Source organism: Scyliorhinus torazame, chromosome 5 (genome assembly GCF_047496885.1).
Source record: "Scyliorhinus torazame isolate Kashiwa2021f chromosome 5, sScyTor2.1, whole genome shotgun sequence".
NCBI lineage: Eukaryota > Metazoa > Chordata > Chondrichthyes > Carcharhiniformes > Scyliorhinidae > Scyliorhinus > Scyliorhinus torazame.
The window spans coordinates 109661177-109683370 of NC_092711.1; the positions used below are offsets into that span (position 1 = coordinate 109661177).

The 22194-nt window shown below is 50.7% G+C and overlaps 1 protein-coding gene and 1 long non-coding RNA gene across 4 annotated transcripts in view; one reads left to right on the forward strand and one right to left on the reverse strand.

Annotated features, from left to right (window-relative positions):
• Positions 1-21406, reverse strand: part of LOC140419395 (uncharacterized) — a 32352-nt gene extending 10946 nt beyond the window's left edge. For both annotated transcript variants that reach the window (XR_011945756.1, XR_011945757.1), the window contains exon 1: positions 21295-21406. This is a non-coding gene — a long non-coding RNA (uncharacterized lncRNA). The remainder of the gene's footprint in view (positions 1-21294) is intronic.
• LOC140419394 (uncharacterized) lies at positions 6385-20667 on the forward strand. Of its 2 annotated transcripts, none has more exons than XM_072503262.1 (3): positions 6385-6577; positions 7737-7859; positions 19207-20667. In XM_072503262.1, the coding sequence occupies exon 3, from the start codon at positions 19322-19324 to the stop codon at positions 20522-20524; it is 1203 nt and encodes a 400-aa protein (XP_072359363.1). In that variant the 5' UTR covers positions 6385-6577; positions 7737-7859; positions 19207-19321; the 3' UTR covers positions 20525-20667. The 2 variants fall into 2 exon arrangements, with proteins under 2 accessions (XP_072359363.1, XP_072359362.1); XM_072503261.1 differs by having other exon boundaries at positions 6386-6577; positions 7737-7852.
• Positions 21407-22194: the final 788 nt, after the last annotated feature.

The following is a 22194-nucleotide window of genomic DNA, read 5'->3' on the forward strand; positions in this document are numbered from 1 at the left end:
ACAGCTCCTTCCCGCTGTTTTTTAAAATTAAACATTTTATTGAGGTATTTTTTGGTGTTGTAACAACAAAATAAACAATGTACATGAAACTATATACATAGTGCAAAAGCTGTCACCCGCCCTTACAGGTCCCACCTTTAATAACCCCCTACTTTAAGCTAAACTAACTGTCACCCTTCTGCTGATGATCAATTTTCCACGAAGAAGTCGACGAACGGTTGCCACCTCCGGGCGAACTTGATTTTCTCCAAACAGAGGAAGCTAGCCATGTCCGCTAGCCAGGTCTCTGACTTCGGGGGCTTTGAGTCCCTCCAAGCTAATAATATCCGTCTCCGGGCAACCAGGGTAGCAAAGGCCAGAACGTCTGCCTCTTTCTCCTCCTGGATTCCTGGGTCTTCTGACATTCCGAAAATCGCCACCTCTGGACTCAATGCCACCCTCGTTTTAAACACCGTGGATATGACATCTGCAAACCCCTGCCAAAATACCCTAAGCTTCAGACATGTCCAGAACATGTGGACATGGTTCGCTGGTCCTCCCGCACATTTTGCACACCTGTCTCCCACCCCAAAAAATCTGCTCATCCGGGCCGCTGTCATGTGAGCCCGACTTAACGAACTTGAATTGTATCAGGCTGAGCCTGGCACATGTTGTGGACGCGTTGATTCTACTCAACGTGTCTGCCCATAGACCATCCTCTATCTTTCCTCCCAGCTCCTTCTCCCACTTGCACTTCAGCTCCTTGGTCTGCATCACCTCTGACCCCATAAGTTCCTTGTAAATGTCAGAGACGCTCCCTTCACCTACCCATCCTCTGGAAACTACCCTGTCCTGAATTCCCCTTAGCGGTAGGAGCAGGAAGGTTGACACCTCTTTACGTAGGAAGTCCCGCACCTGCAGATACCTGAATTCGTATCCCCTCGCCAACCCAAACTTCTCCTCCAGTGCCCTCGTACTCGGAAAGCTCCCCTCTATAAACATATCCCCCATCCTCTCAATCCCTGCTCTCCACCATATCCGAAACCCCCCATCCATACATCCCGGGGCAAACAGGTGATTATTACAGATTGGGGACCAGACCGATGCTCCCTCTGCTCCCACATGTCTCCTCTATTGCCACCAGACTCTCAGGGCCGCCACCACCACGGGGCTAGTGGAGTATCGTGCCGGCGGGAATGACAGAGGCGGAGTTACCAATGCCCCCAGACTGGTGCCCTTGCATGAAGCCATCTCCATTCGCTCCCATGCCGATCCCTCCCCACCACCCACTTCCTGAGCATGGCTATATTCGCCACCCAGTAATAGTTACTAAAATTTGACAGCGCCAGCCTGCCCTCTCCCCGGCTCCGCTCAAGCATTACCTTCCTTACTCGTGGGCTCTTGCCCGCCCAAACAAAGCCAGTGATCACTTTGTTGAGCCATTTAAAAAAGGACCGCGGAATAAAGATGGGGAGGCATTGAAACACGAACACGAATCTTGGGAGGACTGTCATCTTCACCATCTGCACCCTCCCAGCCAGTGACAACGGAAGTGCATCCCACCTTCGGAAATCATCCTTCATTTGGTCTACTCGCCGGGCCAAATTTAATTTATGCAGCCGGTCCCATTCCCGCGCCACTTCAATGGTTAGGGACCTAAAGCTTCCCCCTATCAATCTAAACTGCAGCTCCCCCAATCGCCTCTCCTGACCTCTCGTCTGGGCCACAAACATCCCACTTTTCCCCATATTTAGCTTATACCCCGAAAACTGGCCAAAATCCCCATGAATCCTCATAATTTCTTCCATCCCCTCTATTGGGTCCGATACATACAGAAGCAGAGCATCTGCATAGAGCGCGACTCTGTGCTCCAAGCCACCCCCCCCCCCCCCCCGGACCAGCCCCTTGAGGCTCTCAGAGCAATCGCCAGCGCAAACAACAGTGGGGAAAGGGGACATCTCTGTCTCGTCCCTCTGTGCAGTCTAAAATAGTCCAATGTTGTCCTATTCATCGGTCCACTTGCCACAGGAGCCTTATACAGCAACCTGATCCAGTCAATAAAACCCTGCCCAAATCCGAACCATCCCAGTACCTCCCACAGATAATCCCATTCTACACGATCAAAGGCCTTTTCTGCATCCATTGCGATCACTACCTCCAACTCCCTACCTTCCGGGGGAATCATGATCACGTTTAACAACCTTCTTCCATTGGCCACCAACTGCCTACCCTTAACAAACTCCGTCTGGTCCTCCCCAATAACGTCAGGAACTCAATCCTCAATCCTGGAGGACAAAACTTTGGCCAGCAATTTGGCATCCACATTCAACAGGGAGATCGGCCTGTAGGATCCACACAGCTCCGGGTTCTTGTCCCGCTTAAGGATCAGCGAAATCGTGGCCTGTGACAACGTCGGGGGCAGCACCCCTCTTTCCTTTGTCTCATTGAACATCCTCAACAACACCGGCCCCAATATCCCAGAGAATCTTTTATAAACCTCCACTGGGTACCCGTCTGGCCCCAGGGCTTTACCCGACTGCATGGCCTTCAGACCCTCCGCTATCTCTTCCAACCCAATCGGGGCCCCCAGCCTTTCTACCAGCTCCCCGTGCACCTTTGGGAAATGCAGTCCCTCCAAGAAGTGCCTCATCCCCTCCGTCCCAGCTGGGGGTTCCGATCTATACAGCCTACTGTAGAAATCCCTGAACGCCTTATTCACCCCTGCTGAATCTCCAAACAGGTTCCCATCTCCGTCATTTACTTTCCCTATCTCCCTGGCTGCCTCCCTCTTTCTAAGCTGCTGTGCAAGCATTCTGCTGGCCTTCTCTCCATACTCATAGATCGCCGCCCTCGCCTTTCTCAGCTGCTCCACCGCCCTCTCTGTGGTTAACAAGCTGAACTCCGATGTAGCCTCCGCCATTCCCTTAAAAGCCCTGCCTCTGGGGTCTCCGCATACCTCCTATCAATCTGTAGTATCTCCTTTACCAGTCGGCCCGTCTCTGCTCTGTCCACCTTCTCCCTCTGGGCCCGTAATGAGATCAGCTCCCCTCTGACCACTGCCTTCATTGCATCCTAGACCATTGCTGCTTAAATTTCCCCCATGTCATTGACCTGCAGGTAATTCTGAATACATTTCCTCAGCCACTCACACACCCCTTCGTCGGCCAAAATTCCCACATCTAACCTCCAGTGTGGGCACTGGTTACTGTCTTTACTAACCTGCAGGTCAACCCAGTGTGGAGCATGGTCTGAGATTGTGATCACCGAGTACCCTGTGTCCACCGCCCCTGTCAATAAGGACCTACTCACCTACTCAAAAACAAAGAAGTCAATCCGGGAGTACACTCTGTGCACGTGTGAGTAGAAGGAGAACTCCTTCACCCTCGGCTGCCCAAAATTTCCATGGATCCCCCCCCTCTCCCCCCCCCCCCCCCCTCCATCTGCTCCATGAACCCTTTAGTTCCTTTGCCATTGCTGGCACCCTGCCCATTTTCGAGCTTGACTGGTCCAAGCCAGGGTCAATAACTATGTTGAAATCCCCTCCCATGACCAACTTTGCGAGTCCAGGTCCGGTATCTTCCCCAGCGGCCTCTTTATAAACTTCACATCATCCCAATTTGGCACGCACATATTTACTAATACCACCTGCACCCCCTCCAGTTTCCCACAGACCATAATGTACCGACCTCCCACATCTGAGACTATTCTACCCGCCTCAAACACCAACCGCTTATTGATCAGGAGCGCGACCCCTCCAGTCTCTGAGTCTAGTCCCGAGTGAAAGACCTGGTTGACCCAGCCTTTCCTCAATCTAATCTGATCAGTTACTCTAAGGTGCATCTCCCGCAACATTACCACAGCCACCTTCAGTCCCCTAAGATGCGCGACATACATGCTCTCTTGACCGGCCCATTTAACCCTCGAACATTCCAGGTGATCAACCTAGTTGGGGGGCTCATTGCCTCCCCCTTTCACCGATCAGCCATCCCCTTTTTTGGGCCCACCTGCAGCCCATGCTCCACGCCTCCACCAGCCCGCCCCCAGAGAGCCTCCACCCCGAACCTCCTCTCTGTCCCTTAGCCCAAATCCCTCCTTCGTCAGCAGAACATTCACCCCCTCCCTCCCCCTAGTAACCACACTCTGTAACCCAAACCCTTTAATAAACCGAACATATGCACACCCACCACTGCGCTTTCGTGAGCAAACCCGCCCAGCTCGCTTGGTGGCCCCATCCCTGGCGCTGGATAGTCTCCCACCTATTGTTCCCTCCCCACGCTCCCCTTGCTCATACAAACAAACTCCAATGTCATACAATCCCCACACAATTGCCCGACAAAAAACACCAAAATCTAAACAAGCATACCTCCATCCCCAACAGTGCAAATGAAAACCTTAACTCACTCAGCTCTACCGCTGGTCCCAAATCAATGCAAAATGCATTACAAACAGCTTCCAGAAAACGAGAAACAAGAAACTTTTTTTTAAAAGAAGAACAGAAAAGCCAAAAAAAAACATGAACATTGCAGCAAAGTTCAAAAGTTCTCAGTCCACCACCAGTCCTTTCCTTTTCGCGAAGTCCAGCGCGTCCTCGGGCCACTCAAAATAAAAGTGCTGCTCCTCGTGACCCGAAGTCGGGCCGGATACAACAGTTTGAATTTCACCTTTTTCTTAAAAAGGATCGACCTGATCTGGTTGAAGCCTGCTCTTCTCCTGGCCACCTCCACACTCAGGTCCTGATAGATCCGCAGGATACTGTTGTCCCACTTACAGCTCCGTGTCTGCTTGGCTCACTGTAGAATGCGCTCCTTATCCAAGCACCTATGGTATCTCACCACCATTGCCCTCTGGGGGTCTCCCATTCATGACTTCCTCGCGAGCGCTCTGTGAGCCCTGTCCACCTGAAAATGAAAATTGCTTATTGTCACAAGTAGGCTTCAAATGAAGTTACTGTGAAAAGCCCCTAGTCGCCACATTCCAGTGCCTGGTCGGGGAGGCTGGTATGGGAATTGAACCGTGCTGCTGGCCTGCCTTGGTCTGCTGTAAAAGCCAGCGATTTAGCCCAGTGTGCTAAACCTCCAAGGGTCGGGGGAATGTCCCATCCCCCAGCAGCTTCTCAAACATGTCCGCGATGTATGCCCCAGCGTCCGCGATGTATGCCCCAGCATCCGCTCCTTCAGACCCCTCCGGGAGCCCAACAATTCTCAATTTCTGCAGGCGAGACCTATTCTCTTGGTCCTCCACCTTCTCCAGGGGCTGCTTCTGCTGGTCTCTCAGCATCCCCACCTCCAACTCCAGCGCAATTTGATGTTCCTCCTGTTCAGCCAGTGCCTTCTCTACCTTCTGGATCGCCCAATCTTGGGCGTCCAATCTAAGCTCCAGCCGCTCAATTGACTCTTTTATTGGGTCCAAGCAGTCCAGTTTCTGCTTAGCAAAGCCTTCCTGAATAACTTGCATCAGCTGCTCCAGAGACTGCTGGGTCGACAAACCAGAGGTCCGGTCCTCCGCCATGCTGTCTCCTGCTGCAGCTTCAGCCCAAGCCTTCTCTGTCTTTCTGTTTCTGCCTTGACGAGCACGTCTAGTCCTTCTCTCCATTCACCAATGTGGGAATTCAGTACACAATTGCCTCTGTCATCAGTTTTACAATTCAAGTCCGGTAGAAAATTGGGGGTAAAGGTCCAAAATGCTGACTCGAGTGGGAGCCAGCAAATGTGTGACTTACTCCTTCATAGCCGCCACCAGAAGTCCTCTTCTTCCCGCTGTTACCAGACTCCTAACCAACCCTCTTATGGACTGACCTCATTGACACTACACCTCCGTATGCTTCACCCGATGCCGCTGCTTACATAGTTACATTGTGTGCCTTGTGTTGCCCTATTATGTATTTTCTTTTATTCCCATTTCTTTTCATGTACTTAATGATCTGTTGAGCTGCTCGCAGAAAAATACTTTTCATTGTATCTCGGTACACATGACAATAAACAAATCCAATCCAATCCAATCCAATGATCAGTTGAATCCTCGTCCACACACAGAACACGTGTACAGTCTTTCCTTGCTGTCAATGGTGTGATGTTCTTTCAGGCTGTGAAACTGGTTAAATCTCCTTCCACAGTTAGTTCACTGGAACTTTCTCGCTCAGGTATGTGCTGTGTGTGTGTCGGTGCTTTTCCAGTCACACTGATATTTGAAATCTTTGCCCACAGACAGAACAAACACATTGAAAGTTTGTGCTTTTTAGGTCGTAATGAATTGAGTGACACCGTCAGATCTCAATATGATGATTGGTTCGAGTTGCCCAGCTTCAATGGGCACTAGGACCCGGCTGGGAACAGAAACCTGCAGGGCCCGCCCAGGGCCTTCAGGGTCCTGTTGCGTCACCAAGACGCCAGCGCATGCGCTCTGTTTCCCCAAGATGGCGGCTGTGAACCAGGGCCTGGTCCCGGGAGAGAGCTGACCGGCGGTGATGTGACCTGAGGATCACCACACCTCAGGCAAGGGGCCAGGTTGGGAAGGCGGTGCCTTCAGGAATAACTGGGAAGGTGATGTTTGGTCAGTTGCTGCAGTCTGTGTAGTGAAGGTGCTGTCACAGTGGTGTGAGGTAAGGAAGGACAGGATTATCACCCAGCAATGATCAATTAAGGGGAATGTAAATCCAGCTCAGGCTGCTTTCAGATTGGAAAGGGAGCTAAGGTGTGTCCTCAGAGCTGGTGAATGTTGGGGCTTTGGCACTTTCTCTATAGACTGAGGGCTGAGCGGTAACAGGCCTGGGTTACCGGCCGCCATCTTTACAATGGACAAGGTGCCGCAGGGCGCATGCGCTGCGAGCCGGATGCCAACTCTCCCGGATTCACTGACTGGAGTCTCCAGGATTTTATTTTGTTGATTTTTTTTCATAAATTTAGAGTATCCAATTCATTTTTTCCAATTAAGGGGCAATTTTGTCTGGCCAATCCACCTACCCGGCACATCTTTGGGTTGTGGGGGCAAAACCCACATAAACACGGGGAGAATGTGCAAACTCCACAAGGACAGTGACCTAGAGCAGGGATCGAACCGAGGGTCCTCAGCGCCGTGAGCCATCAGGGATAGCCCATTGTGCTGCCCCCGAATTTTATTTTGATAATTTGTGGAAGTCACTGGCTGGGTCAACATTTATTGCCCATCCCCAATTTCCCTTGAACTGAGTGGCTTGCTCGGCCATCTCGGAGGGCATTTAAAGAGTCAACCACATTGCTGTGGTTTGGAATCGTGTCAGCCAGACCAGGTAAGGATAGAAGATTTCCTTCACTGAAGGACATGAGTGAACAGATGTGTCTTTACAACAATTGACAATGGTTTCATGGTCATCAGTAGACTTGCAATGAATTCAAATTTTACCTTCTGTCTCGGTGAGATTCATACTTAGGAAATCATTAGGACAGTGGAAAATATTTTTGGATCTTTGGAAAATGATTAGGATAGTAAAAAATATTTTTTTGAACATTTCTCTTAAGCGGATATAAATTATTGAAAATGGGATAAAGGTTGTTTGGCTGACAGTCAAACACTGTCCTGTGAGGTAATGAGTCCTTTTGCTTCCCAATTGGCCGAGGATGGCGGTGTGTCACAAGGATGGATGTGTTGACCGATTAATGGCTGGAGGATGGGGGCAGGTCATGTGATCAAACCTCCAGAAATACATTTAATCAAAGTTGGCGAGGAGAGAATGTTGTGAATTTCAATCCTAAACTGACAGTGAGGTTTCTGTAAATTTACAGGATACTGGAAGTGGAGGTTTAACAGACGGGAAACGCAAACCAAACGTCACATTGCAATCTGACAGAGTCACTCGGTTCATCAGAACCTGAATATCAGCAGCATCTGGGTGTGGAAGGTAAAAGGTTTGTCTGTTCTGTCTGTGAGTGAAGATTTCAGGTCTCACTGTGATTAGAAAAGCCCCGAGATTCACAAACCTGGAGAACTGTGTTCAGTTCTGGACAACAAACCTGAGGAAGGATAGAATGGCCTCGGAGGGAGTGCAGCACAGATTTATCTGAACCCCCCAGGGTTAAATTACAAAACTAGATTGCACAAAAAAATCTGTAATTGTGGGACAGAGAAAAGCATTCGGTCCATGCCAGCTCTCTAATCGACATGGTAGCACCATTGCTTCACAGCGCCAGGGAACCCGGTTTCTTTCCCGGCTTGGGTCACTGAATGGGTGGAGTCTGCACGTTCTCCCCATGTCTGCGTGGGTTTCCTCCGGGTGCTCCGGTTTCCTCCCACAAGTCCCTGAAGATGTGCTTGCTAGGTGAATTGGACATTCTGAATTCTCCCTCTGTCTACCCAAAAGGTGCCGGAATGTGGCGACATGGGGCTTTTCACAGGAACTTCATTGCAGTGTTAATGTAACAATAGAACATAGAACAGTACAGCACAGAGCAGGCCCTTCAGCCCTCGATGTTGTGCCGAGCATTGTCCAAAACCAAGATCAAGCTATCCCACTCCCTGTCATTGTGGTGTGCTCCATCTGCCTATCCAATAACCGCTTGAAAGTTCCTAAAGTGTCCGACTCCACTATCACAGCAGGCAGTCCATTCCACCCCCGAACCACTCTGAGTAAAGAACCTACTTCGGAAATCCCTCCTATATCTCCAACCCTGAATCTTATAGTTATACCCGTTGTAACAGCTACCTCCACCCGAGGAAATAGTCTCTGAACGTCCACTCTATCTGTCCCCCTGATCATCTTATAAACCTCCATTAAGTCACCTCTCAGCCTCCTCCACTCCAAAGAGAAAAGCCCTAGCTCCCTCAACCTTTCCTCATAAGACCTATTCTGCAAACCAGGCAGCATTCTGGTAAATCTCCTTTGCACCCCTTCCAATGCTTCCACATCCTTCCTATAATGAGGTGACCAGAACTGCACACAATACTCCAAATGTGGTCTCACACAATCATGTATAGTTGCAGCATAACCCCGCGGCTCTTAAACTCAAGCCCCCTTTAATAAACGTTAACACACTATAAGCCTTCTTCACTGCTCTATCCATTTGAGTGACATCCTTCAGAGATCTGTGGACATGAACCCCAAGATCTCTCTGTTCCTCCACATTCCTCAGAACCGTGCCATTGACCCTGTAATCCGCATTCAAATTTTTTCTACCAAAATGAATCACCTCGCACTTATCAGGGTTAAACTCCATCTGCCATTTTTCGGCCCAGCTCTGCATCCTATTAATGTCTCTTTGCAGCCGACAACAGCCCTCCACCTCATCCACTACTCCACCAATCTTGGTGTCATCAGCAAATTTACTGACCCACCCTTCAGCCCCCTCCTCCAAGTCATTGATAAAAATCACAAATAGCAGAGGACCCAGCACTGATCCCTGTGGTACACCGCTGGTAACTGGTCTCCAGTCTGAAAATTTTCCATCCACCACCACCCTGTGTCTTCTACGTGATAGCCAGTTACTTATCCAATTGGCCAAATTTCCCTCTATCCGACACCTCCTTACTTTCTTCATGAGCCGACCATGGGGAACCTTATCAACGCCTTACTAAAATCCATGTATACAACATCAACTGCTCTACCTTCATCTACACACTTCGTTACCTCCTCAAAGAATTCAATCAAATTTGTGAGGCAAGACCTACCCTACATGAATCCGTGTTGACTATCCCGGATTAAGCTGCATCTTTCCAAATGGTTAAAAATCCTATCCTTCAGGACCTTTTCCATTATCTTACCGACCACCGAAGTAAGACTAACTGGCCTACAATTACCAGGGTCATTCCTATTCCCTTTCTTGAACAGAGGAACAACATTCATCAGTCTCTGGCACTATCCCCGTGGACAGTGAGGACCCAAAGATCAAAGCCAAAGGCTCTGCAATCTCATCCCTTGCCTCCCAAAGAATCCTTGGATATATCCCATCTGGACCAGGGGACTTGTCGACCGTCAGGCTTTTCAAAATTGTAAATACATTCTTCCTCAGAACATCTACCTCCTCCAGCCTACCCGCCTGTATCACACACTCATCCCCAAAAACATGGTCCCTCTCCTTTGTGAACACTGAAGAAAAGTATTAATTCAACGCCCCTCCTATCTCTTCTGGCTCCATGCACAAGTTCCCACTACTGTCCTTGAGAGGCCCTACCGTCACCCTGGTCATTCTTTTATTTCTCACATAAGAGTAAAATGCCTTGGGGTTTTCCTTGATCCAACCCGCCAAGGACTTCTCATGCCCCCTCCTAGCTCTCTTAAGCCCTTTTTTCAGCTCATTCCTTGCTACCTTATAACTCTCAAGCGACCCTACTAAACCTTGTTTTCTCATCCTTACATACTCTTCCTTTTTCCTCTTGACAAGACATCCAACCTCTTTTGTGAACCATGGTTCCCTCACACGGCCATTTTCACCCTGCCTGACAGGGACATGCCTATCAAGGACACGTAGTATTTGTTCCTTGAACAAGCTCCACTTTTCATTTGTGCCTTTCCCTGACAGTTTCTGTTCCCATCTTATGCTCCCTAATTCTTGCCTAATCGCATCATAATTACCTCTCCCCCAATTATAAACCTTGCCCTATCGTCCCTCTCCATTGCAATAATGAAAGACACCGAATTGTGGTCACTATCTCCAAAGTGCTCTCCCACAAACAAATCTAACACTTGGCCCTGTTCATTACCCAGTATCAAATCCAATGTGCCCCCCCCCCTCTTGTCGGCCTATCCACACTGTACAAAAACTGCCCCATCCGAACTGTTCGACTTATAGAGGTTCCAATCAATATTTTGAAAGTTAAAGTCACCCATGACAACTACCCTGAGACCTCCACACCTATCCATAATCTGTTTTGCAATTTCTTCCTCCACATATCTATTACTATTTGGGGGCCTATAGAAAACTCCCAACAATGTGACCGCTCCTTTCCTATTTCTAACTTCAACCCATATTACCTCAGTAGGCAGATCCCCTTCAAACTGCCTTTCTGCAGCCGTTAAACTATCCTTGATTAACAATGCTACTCCTCCACCTCTTTTACCACCTTCCCTACTCTTACTGAAACATCTATACCCCGGAACTTCCAACAACCATTCCTGTCCGTGTTCTAACCATGTCTCCGAAATGGCCACAACATCGTAGTCCCAAGTACCAATCTACGCTCCAATTTCACCGACCTTATTCCGGATGCTCCTTGCATTGAAGTAGACACACCTCAACCCATCTTTCTGTCTGCCGGTACACTCCTGCGACCTTGATACCCTCCTCAGTACCACACTACTCTCAACACTGGCTTCTGGACTACAGCTCGTTTTCCCAGCCCACTGACAAATTAGTTTAAACCCCCCACCCCCCCCCCCCCCACCCCCGAAGAGCCGTAGCAAATTTCCCTCCCAGGATATTGGTGCCTCTCTGGTTTAGGTGCAAACCGTCCTGTCTGTACAGGTCCCACCTTCCCCAGAATGTTTTCCAATTATCCACGTACCTGAAACCCTCCCTCCTACACCATCCCTGCAGCCACGTGTTTATCTGCACTCTCTCCCTGTTCCTCACCTCACGAGCACGTGGCACCGGCAACAAACCAGAGATGACAACATGGTTTGTCCTGGCTCTCAGCTTCCTCCCTAGCTCCCTTAGTTCCTGGTTTAAATCCCCGTCCCTTCTCTTACCTATGTCGTTGGTACTGATATGTACCACGACTTGTGACTGCTCCCCCTCCCCTTTAAGGATTTTGAAAACACGGCCCGAGGCGTCATGGACCCTGGCACCCGGGAGGCAACATACCATCCGTGAGTCTCTTTCGCTGCCACAGAACCGTCTATCTGTCCCTCTAACTATCGAGTCCCCAATAACTATTGCTCTCCTGCTCTCCCTCCTTCCCTTCTGAGCTACAGGGACGGACTCAGTGCTGGAGATCTGTTCACCGTAGCTTACCCCTGGTAGGTCGTCCCCCTCAACAGTATCCAAAACGGTATACTTGTTACTGAGGGGAACGACCACAGAGGATCCCTGCACTGACTGCTTCCTCCCAGCCCCTCTCACCGTCACCGTCTTGATTCTTCGGAGTAACTACATTCCTGAAGCTACTTTCTATGACCACCTCTGCCTCCCGAATGATCCGAAGTTCATCCAGCTCCAGTTCCTTAACGCGGTTTCTGAGGAGCTGGAGATGGGTGCACTTCCCACAGGTGAAATCAGCAGGGACACTGACGGCGTCCCTCACCTCAAACATTCATACTTGTGAGACTAATAAAGATTACTGTTATTATCTGGAGCAATCCAGTCAGTCTCATTCTCCTGCTGTATCCCTGTATCCTAACAGCTTTATTTCTCTCAGGTTTCTATCCAATTTTTAAAAAAATCATTCATTGGTGTCTATTTCTAAACTCCGTCATAGGCAGCAAGGTTCAGGTCATTGCCACTGGCTGTGTAAAAACATTCTTCTTCATACCTCCTGGACCATTTACATGCATAGATACGGAGCAACATAGAAAATAGCAGCAGGAGGCCATTTGGCCCTTCGAGCCTGCTCCACCATTCATTACGATCAGAGCAGATTGGGCTCAATAGTCTAATCCTGCTTTTCCCCCCATATCCTTTGATCCCCTTCACCCTGAGTGCTGTATCTAACTGCTTCTTGAAAACATGAAAGGTTTTGGTCTCAATTCTTCCTGTGGTGATGAATTCCACAGGCTCACCACTCTCTGGGTGAAGACATTTCTCCTCACCTCGGTCCTAAATGGTCTGTCATAGAACATAGAACATACAGTGCAGAAGGAGGCCATTCGGCCCATCGAGTCTGCACCGATCCACTTAAGTCCTCACTTCCACCCTATCCCCATTACCCAATAACCCCTCCTAACCTTTTTGGTCACTAAGGCAATTTATCATGGCCAATGCACCTAACCTGCACATCTTTGGACTGTGGGAGGAAGGCGGAGCATCCGGAGGGAACCCACGCAGACACGGGGAGAACGTGCAGACTCCGCACAGACAGTAACTCAGCAGGGAATCGAACCTGGGACCCTGGTGCTGTGAAGACACAGTGCTAGCCACTTGTGCTGCCCGTGCTATCCCGTATCCTCAGACTGTGACCCCGGGTTCTGGACACACCCACCATCGGGAACATCCTTCCCGAATCTAATCTGTCTCGCCCTGTTAGAATGTTATAGGTTTTTTTAAAATATAAATTTAGAGTGCCCAATTCTTTTTTTTCCCCAATTAAGGGGTAATTTTAGCATGGCCAGTCTACCTACCCTGCACATCTTTGGGTTGTGGGGGTGGGACCCACACAGACACAGGGAGAATGCGCAAACTCTACACGGACAGTGACCCGGGGCCGGGATCGAACCTTGGTCCTTGGTGACGTGATGCAACAGTGCTAACCACTGAACCATTGTGCAGCCCACAGTCTATAGGTTTCTATGAGATTCCTCCTCATTCTTCTGAACTCCAGCGAATACAATCCTAACTGATTCAATCTCTCATACGTCAGTCCCACCATCCCAGGAATCAGTCTGGCAAAACTTTGCTGCTCTTTCTCTTTAGTGAGATCATCTTTCCTCGGATAAGGGGCCTGATACTGCACACAATATTCCAGGTGTGGCCTCACCAAGGCCCTGTATAATTGCAGCAAGACATCTCTGCTCCTCGACTCGAATCCTCTTGCTATGAAGGCCAAAAAACCACTTGCCTTCTTTACCGCCTGCTGTACCTGCATGCTTCCACACAAACTAGGAGCAGGCCACTCGGCCCCTCGAGCCTGCTCCTTGCACACTAACTAGGAGTCGGCCCTTCGAGCGTGGCCCTTACACACAAACTAGGAGTCGGCCGCTCGAGCCTGCTCCTTACACACAAACTAGGAGTCAGCCCCTCGAGCCTGCTCCTTACACACAAACTAGGAGTCGGCCCCTCGAGCCTGCTCCTTACACACAAACTAGGAGTCGGCCCCTCGAGCCTGCTCCTTACACACAAACTAGGAGTCGGCCCCTCGAGCCTGCTCCTTACACACAAACTAGGAGTCGGCCCCTCGAGCCTGCTCCTTACACACAAACTAGGAGTCGGCCCCTCGAGCCTGCCCCTTACATACATACTAGGAGTCGGCTGCTCGAGTCTGCTCCTTACACACAAACTAGGAGTCGGCTGCTCGAGCCTGCTCCTTACACACAAACTAGGAGTCGGCCCCTCGAGGCTGCTCCTTACACACAAACTAGGAGTCGGCCCCTCGAGCCTGCTCCTTACACACAAACTAGGAGTCGGCCCCTTGAGCCTGCTCCTTACACACAAACTAGGAGTCGGCCCCTCGAGCCTGTCCCTTACACACAAACTAGGAGTCGGCCCCTCGAGCCTGCTCCTTACACACAAACTAGGAGTCGGCCCCTCGAGCCTGCTCCTTACACACAAACTAAAGTCAGCCCCTCGAGCCTGCCCCTTACATACAAACTAGGAGTCGGCCCCTCGAGCCTGCCCCTTACATACATACTAGGAGTCGGCTGCTCGAGCCTGCTCCTTACACACAAACTAGGAGTCGGCTGCTCGAGCCTGCTCCTTACACACAAACTAGGAGTCGGCCCCTCGAGCCTGCTCCTTACGCACAAACTAGGAGTCGGCCCCTCGAGCCTGCTCCTTACACACAAACTAAAGTCAGCCCCTCGAGCCTGCCCCTTACACTCAAACTAGGAGTCGGCTGCTCGAGCCTGCTCCTTACACACAAACTAGGAGTCGGCCCCTCGAGTCTGCCCCTTACACACAAACTAGGAGTCGGCCCCTCGAGCCTGCTCCTTACACTCAAACTGGGAGTCGGCCCCTCGAGCCTGCTCCTTACATACATACTAGGAGTCGGCTGCTCGAGCCTGCTCCTTACACACAAACTAGGAGTCGGCCCCTCGAGCCTGCTCCTTACACACAAACTAGGAGTCGGCCCCTCGAGCCTGCTCCTTACGCACAAACTAGGAGTCGGCCCCTCGAGCCTGCTCCTTACACACAAACTAAAGTCAGCCCCTCGAGCCTGCCCCTTACACTCAAACTAGGAGTCGGCTGCTCGAGCCTGCTCCTTACACACAAACTAGGAGTCGGCCCCTCGAGTCTGCCCCTTACACACAAACTAGGAGTCGGCCCCTCGAGCCTGCTCCTTACACACAAACTAGGAGTCGGCCCCTCGAGCCTGCTCCTTACACTCAAACTGGGAGTCGGCCCCTCGAGCCTGCTCCTTACATACATACTAGGAGTCGGCTGCTCGAGCCAGCTCCTTACACACAAACTAGGAGTCGGCCCCTCGAGCCTGCTCCTTACACACAAACTAGGAGTTGGCCCCTCGAGCCTGCTCCTTACACACAAACTAGGAGTCGGCCGCTCGAGCCTGCTCCTTACACACAAACTAGGAGTCAGCCCCTCGAGCCTGCTCCTTACACACAAACTAGGAGTCGGCCCCTCGAGCCTGCTCCTTACACACAAACTAGGAGTCGGCCCCTCGAGCCTGCTCCTTACACACAAACTAGGAGTCGGCCCCTCGAGCCTGCTCCTTACACACAAACTAGGAGTCGGCCCCTCGAGCCTGCTCCTTACACACAAACTAGGAGTCGGCCCCTCGAGCCTGCCCCTTACATACATACTAGGAGTCGGCTGCTCGAGTCTGCTCCTTACACACAAACTAGGAGTCGGCTGCTCGAGCCTGCTCCTTACACACAAACTAGGAGTCGGCCCCTCGAGGCTGCTCCTTACACACAAACTAGGAGTCGGCCCCTCGAGCCTGCTCCTTACACACAAACTAGGAGTCGGCCCCTTGAGCCTGCTCCTTACACACAAACTAGGAGTCGGCCCCTCGAGCCTGTCCCTTACACACAAACTAGGAGTCGGCCCCTCGAGCCTGCTCCTTACACACAAACTAGGAGTCGGCCCCTCGAGCCTGCTCCTTACACACAAACTAAAGTCAGCCCCTCGAGCCTGCCCCTTACATACAAACTAGGAGTCGGCCCCTCGAGCCTGCCCCTTACATACATACTAGGAGTCGGCTGCTCGAGCCTGCTCCTTACACACAAACTAGGAGTCGGCTGCTCGAGCCTGCTCCTTACACACAAACTAGGAGTCGGCCCCTCGAGCCTGCTCCTTACGCACAAACTAGGAGTCGGCCCCTCGAGCCTGCTCCTTACACACAAACTAAAGTCAGCCCCTCGAGCCTGCCCCTTACACTCAAACTAGGAGTCGGCTGCTCGAGCCTGCTCCTTACACACAAACTAGGAGTCGGCCCCTCGAGTCTGCCCCTTACACACAAACTAGGAGTCGGCCCCTCGAGCCTGCTCCTTACACTCAAACTGGGAGTCGGCCCCTCGAGCCTGCTCCTTACATACATACTAGGAGTCGGCTGCTCGAGCCTGCTCCTTACACACAAACTAGGAGTCGGCCCCTCGAGCCTGCTCCTTACACACAAACTAGGAGTCGGCCCCTCGAGCCTGCTCCTTACGCACAAACTAGGAGTCGGCCCCTCGAGCCTGCTCCTTACACACAAACTAAAGTCAGCCCCTCGAGCCTGCCCCTTACACTCAAACTAGGAGTCGGCTGCTCGAGCCTGCTCCTTACACACAAACTAGGAGTCGGCCCCTCGAGTCTGCCCCTTACACACAAACTAGGAGTCGGCCCCTCGAGCCTGCTCCTTACACACAAACTAGGAGTCGGCCCCTCGAGCCTGCTCCTTACACTCAAACTGGGAGTCGGCCCCTCGAGCCTGCTCCTTACATACATACTAGGAGTCGGCTGCTCGAGCCAGCTCCTTACACACAAACTAGGAGTCGGCCCCTCGAGCCTGCTCCTTACACACAAACTAGGAGTTGGCCCCTCGAGCCTGCTCCTTACACACAAACTAGGAGTCGGCCCCTCGAGCCTGCTCCTTACACACAAACTAGGAGTCAGCCCCTCGAGCCTGCTCCTTACACACAAACTAGGAGTCGGCTCCTCAAGCCTGCTCCTTACACACAAACTAGGAGTCAGCCCCTCGAGCCTGCTCCTTACACACAAACTAGGAGTCGGCCCCTTGAGCCTGCTCCTTACACTCAAACTAGGAGTCGGCCCCTCGAGCCTGCTCCTTACACACAAACTAGGAGTCGGCCCCTTGAGCCTGCTCCTTACACACAAACTAGGAGTCAGCCCCTCGAGCCTGCTCCTTACACACAAACTAGGAGTCGGCCCCTCGAGCCTGCTCCTTACACACAAACTAGGAGTCGGCTCCTCAAGCCTGCTCCTTACACACAAACTAGGAGTCGGCGTCTCGAGCCTGCTCCTTACGCACAAACTAGGAGTCGGCCCCTCGAGCCTGCTCCTTACACACAAACTAGGAGTCGGCCCCTCGAGCCTGCCCCTTACACACAAACTAGGAGTCAGCCCCTCGAGCCTGTCCCTTACACACAAACTAGGAGTCGGCCCCTCGAGCCTGCTCCTTACACACAAACTAGGAGTCGGCCCCTCGAGCCTGCTCCTTACGCACAAACTAGGAGTCGGCCCCTCGAGCCTGCTCCTTACACACAAACTAGGAGTCGGCTCCTCGAGCCTGCTCTATTATACAATAATTTTAACCTCAACTCCATAGTCCTGCCGACCCCGATAACCTTTCACCCCCTTGCTTATCGAGAATCTATCCATCTCTGCCTTAAAAATATTCAAGGACTCGACTTCCACTGCGTTTTAAGGACGCAAGATCTAAGTCATAGAATCCCCACAGTGCAGAAGGAGCCCAAGTCAGCACCAACCCCCGAAACCCCCCCCATCCCACCCTGCCCCATCCTCACATCCCACCCAACGTGCACATCTTTGGAGATGAAGAGGCAATTTAGCACCTAACCTGCAAATCTTTGAACTGTGTGAGGAAACCGGAGCACCCGGAAGAAACCCACACAGACAAGGGAAGAATGTGCAAACTCCACACAGTCATCCCGGGTCAGGCGTGAACCTGGGTCCCTGGTGCTGTGATGCAGCAGCGCTAACCACTGTGCCACCCCCTCTTTTACAACACTTGAGCGAAAACAAAATCCTTATCCCCATCTGAAATGGGTGACCCCTCACTTTCCAACAGTGACCCCCTTGTTCCAGATTCTCCCACAAGAGGAAACATCCTCTCCACATCCACCCTGTCAAGACCCCTCAGCATCTTATATCGTTCAATCCAGGTTTTACCCAAAACTTTGAATCTGTGTCCCGGCTGCTTGTACGATCAGTGAATGGAAACAGTGTTTCTTTGTCCACCCGATGGAAACCTGGCATAATCTTGTGTCCCTGAATCAAATCTCCCCTCAACCTCCTTTGCTGGAACCATTCTGGTAAATCTCCTCTGCGCCTTCTCCAAGAATCTTCACATCCTTCCTGAAGAGTGGTGACCAGAGCTTTATAAAGATTCATAGAATAGAATTAGAACCATAGAATTCCTGCAGTGCAGAAGGAGGCCATTCGGCCCATCAAGTGTGTACTGATTCACTGAAAGGGCACCCTGCCTAGGCCCACACCCCTACCCTGTCCCTGTAACCCCATAGCCCCACCAAACCTGCACATCCCTGGACACTAAGGGGCAATTTATCAAGGCCAATCCATCTAACTTGCTCCCCTATCAGCCTCCCCAAACAGGCGCCGGAATGTGGCGACTAGGGGCTTTGGGGCTGGTATTACACAGTGGGCTAAGACAGCTGGCTGGTAATGCAGAACAAGACCAGCAGCGCGGGTTCAAGTCCCGTACCGGCCTCCCCGAACAGGCGCCGGAATGTGGCGACTAGGGGCTTTTCACAGTAACTTCATTGAAGCCTACTTGTGACAATAAGCGATTATTATTATCATTATTTTTTGGTCTGTTGGAGGAATCCTGAGCACCGGGTGGAAACGCACGCAGACACGGGGAGAAAGTGCAAACTCCACACAGACAGTCATCAAGGCCAGAATTGAACCCGAGTCCTTGGCACTGTGAGGCAGCAGTGCCAATCACTGCCACCAGAAGCATAGTTTCTGTGTCAGTTATGAAGCTCAAGGTCGAATTTGCTTTGCCAACTACTCTCTTAATATGTCTTGTAGATATACAAAATCCCTCTTCACCTCTTCCTCTCTCCTCCCAAAGAGGCCAGTTGGGTTTTTACAACAATCCAGCAGTTTTCATGGTGTCTTTTCCCAGTGCCGGCCCCACAAATGACCAGATTCATTCAGCTCAATTTCACAACCTGCCTTTGTGTTTTTGTGGGTTGTCTCTCACTCCCTATTTTCTGTTTTCAATCAGTTTCACAGGGTGTTCGAAGGTGAGACTTCAAGATCCGGAAACACAAACCAAGCATCACATCAGGGTCTGACAGAGTCCTCAATTTATCATTGCTGAATATCATGAGATTTTGAACATGGAAGGAAAAAGCACCGTTCACAGTGGGGAGAAACCATACTCGTGTTGTGTGTGTGGACGAGGATTCAGTCGATCATCAGGCCTCACAAGACACAAATGCAGTCACACTGAGGAGAAACCGTGGAAATGTGCGGACTGTGGGAATGGATTCACTTATCCATCCAAGCTGGAAACTCATCGACGCAGTCACACTGGGGAGAGACCATTCATCTGCTCCACGTGTGGGAAGGGATTCACTCAGCCATCCGCTCTGTCCACACACCAGCGACTTCACTCCAGGGAGAGACCATTCACCTGCTCCACATGTGGGAAAGGATTTACTATTTCAGCCCACTTGCTGAGTCACCAGCTAGTTCACACTGATGAGAAACCGTTTCAATGTCCAGACTGCGGGAGGTGCTATAAAAGATCTGGGGATCTGATGTGCCATCAACGTGTTCACACTGACGAGAGACCATTCAGGTGCTCTCAGTGTGGGACTGGGTTCAGACGATCGTCTAACCTCACTGTACATCAGCGAACACACACAGTGGAGAGGCCATTCGTCTGCACCAAGTGTGGGAAGAGATTCACTCAGTCATCCGACCTGCAGAAGCATCAGCGAATTCACACTGGGGAGAGACCGTTTCAATGTCCAGACTGCGAGAAGTGCTGTAAACGTTTTGGGGAACTGTTACAACATCAACGTGTTCACACTGACGAGAGACAGTTTAGGTGCTCTCACTGCGGGACTGGGTTCAGACGATCATCTCATCTCACTGTACACCAGCGAACTCACACTGGGGAGAGACCATTCACCTGCTCAGAGTGTGGGAAGGGATTCACTCAGTCAGCCGAACTTCTGAATCACCAGCGAATTCACACTGATGAGAGACCATTTCATTGTCCAGACTGCGGGAATTGTTATAAACGTTCTGGGGATCTGATGCGCCATCAACGTGTTCACACTGACAAGAGACCGTTTAGGTGCTCTCATTGTGGGACTGGGTTCAGACAATTGTCTCACCTCACTGCACATCAGCGAATTCACACTGGGGAGAGGCCATTCGCCTGCTCCTGGTGTGGGAAGGGATTCACTCAGTCATCCGCCCTGCAGAAGCACCAGCGAGTTCACACTTGGGAGAGACCGTTCACCTGTTCCAAGTGTAGGAAGGGATTCACCACTTCATCCCTCCTGCTGAAACACCGAGGCCACAAATAACGACAGTGATTGGATTTTGCTGTTCCTCACAGACAGGACTGAACCATGTTCATTTGGGTCTCTTTCTGCTGATAACAAACTCCAGCCCATTTACAGGGGCTAATATTCTGGCTAAAAGTCTAATAAATTAGATTTGTGTGAAATATGCAGTGTGCTGAAACTTTTTAATTACTCTGACACAAGTTAGTTCCTTTTGAAGTAATCTCGCTCTCCCGTCTCTTCCATCCTCACCTCCAACAAGAAGTGTGAGGAGCTTCTTTGTGACTGAGATTGAGTAAATCCGATCAGCCGCCTCTGCTGCTTCCCTCCCTTCCACGAGCCCACCGTACCAAACTGTCTCTAAATTTCATCCTTTCCCGAGCCCTGAACCCTCATCTTTCTCTAGTTTCTCTCCCAGCTCCCCTCATGCCATCTCAGAGCTCATCTTGTCCATGAGACCCAGCTCCTGCTCCATCAACCCTATTCCCACTGAGCTACTGATCAGCCAACTACCCTGTGTCCACGGATATTGTCAACATTTCTCTCTCTTCAGGTACTGTCCCTCTGTCCTTCAAATCTGCCATCATCACCCCCTCAATAAAACAAACCCTTGACCCTGTCATCCTTACAAATTACTGCCCCATCTTCAACCTCCCTCTCCTCACAAACTCTTTGAACATGTTGTCCCTCCCAAATCCTTGCCCATCTTTCCCAGAATTCCCATGTTTGAATCCCTTCAATCAGGTCTCTGCCCTGTCACAGTGAAATACAAGAGACAAACAGAATCTTACCCGGAGAGAAAGACAGACAATCCGGGAGCTTGGATCCAACACGGATATGTCCATAAGACCAGAAGACTAGAGTAGCAGCACAGTCATTATTGAGAGACAACAATACCTGCTGGAGACAGACAGACAACTAAACAACACGAATCACAACACCAAGCTACCTAGACCCATATACCCGAGACAGGAAGGAGAATTGGAGACGGACTGGAAGAACTCAAAGACTCCAGACATATTAACCAAAGAAAACAGGTAGAACCAAGGAAGTTCTACCTGCTCCCTAAAATACCCAAACATCCAAACACATGGACAGTACCAGGGAAATACCACCAGACAGACCCACCGGGTCAAGACTGTGGGAGAGAAAATCCAACAGAATCATAGAATTTACAGTGCAGAAAGAGGCTATTTAGCCTGCACCGGCCCTCAGAAAGAGTACCCTACTTAAGCCCATCCCAGTAACTCACCTAACCTTTATTTGGACACTAAGCGGCCAATCGACCTTAACTCTTTGGACGGTGGGAGAAAACTGGAGCACCCGGAGGGAAGAGACACGGGGAAAATGTGCAAACTTTACCCAGTCACTCAAGGCTGAAAAAGCTGAAACATCAACACACTGCTCCTGGTGGTTGATGGTATCATGGTTCAATAAATATAATCAGTGGATTAAAAAGGTGTGTAATATATAGTAAAACAGAAAATGCGAGATTAACTCAACAGGTCTGGTAGTATCATCGAATCCCTAAAGTGCAGAAGGAGGCCATACGGTCCATCGCGTTTGCACCAACCCTACAAAAGAGCGTCCCACCCAGGTGCACTTCCCCACCCTCTCCCCATAACCCACTTCACCTTTGGACACTAAGGACCAATTTAGCATAGCCAATCCATCAAGCCTACACATTCTCG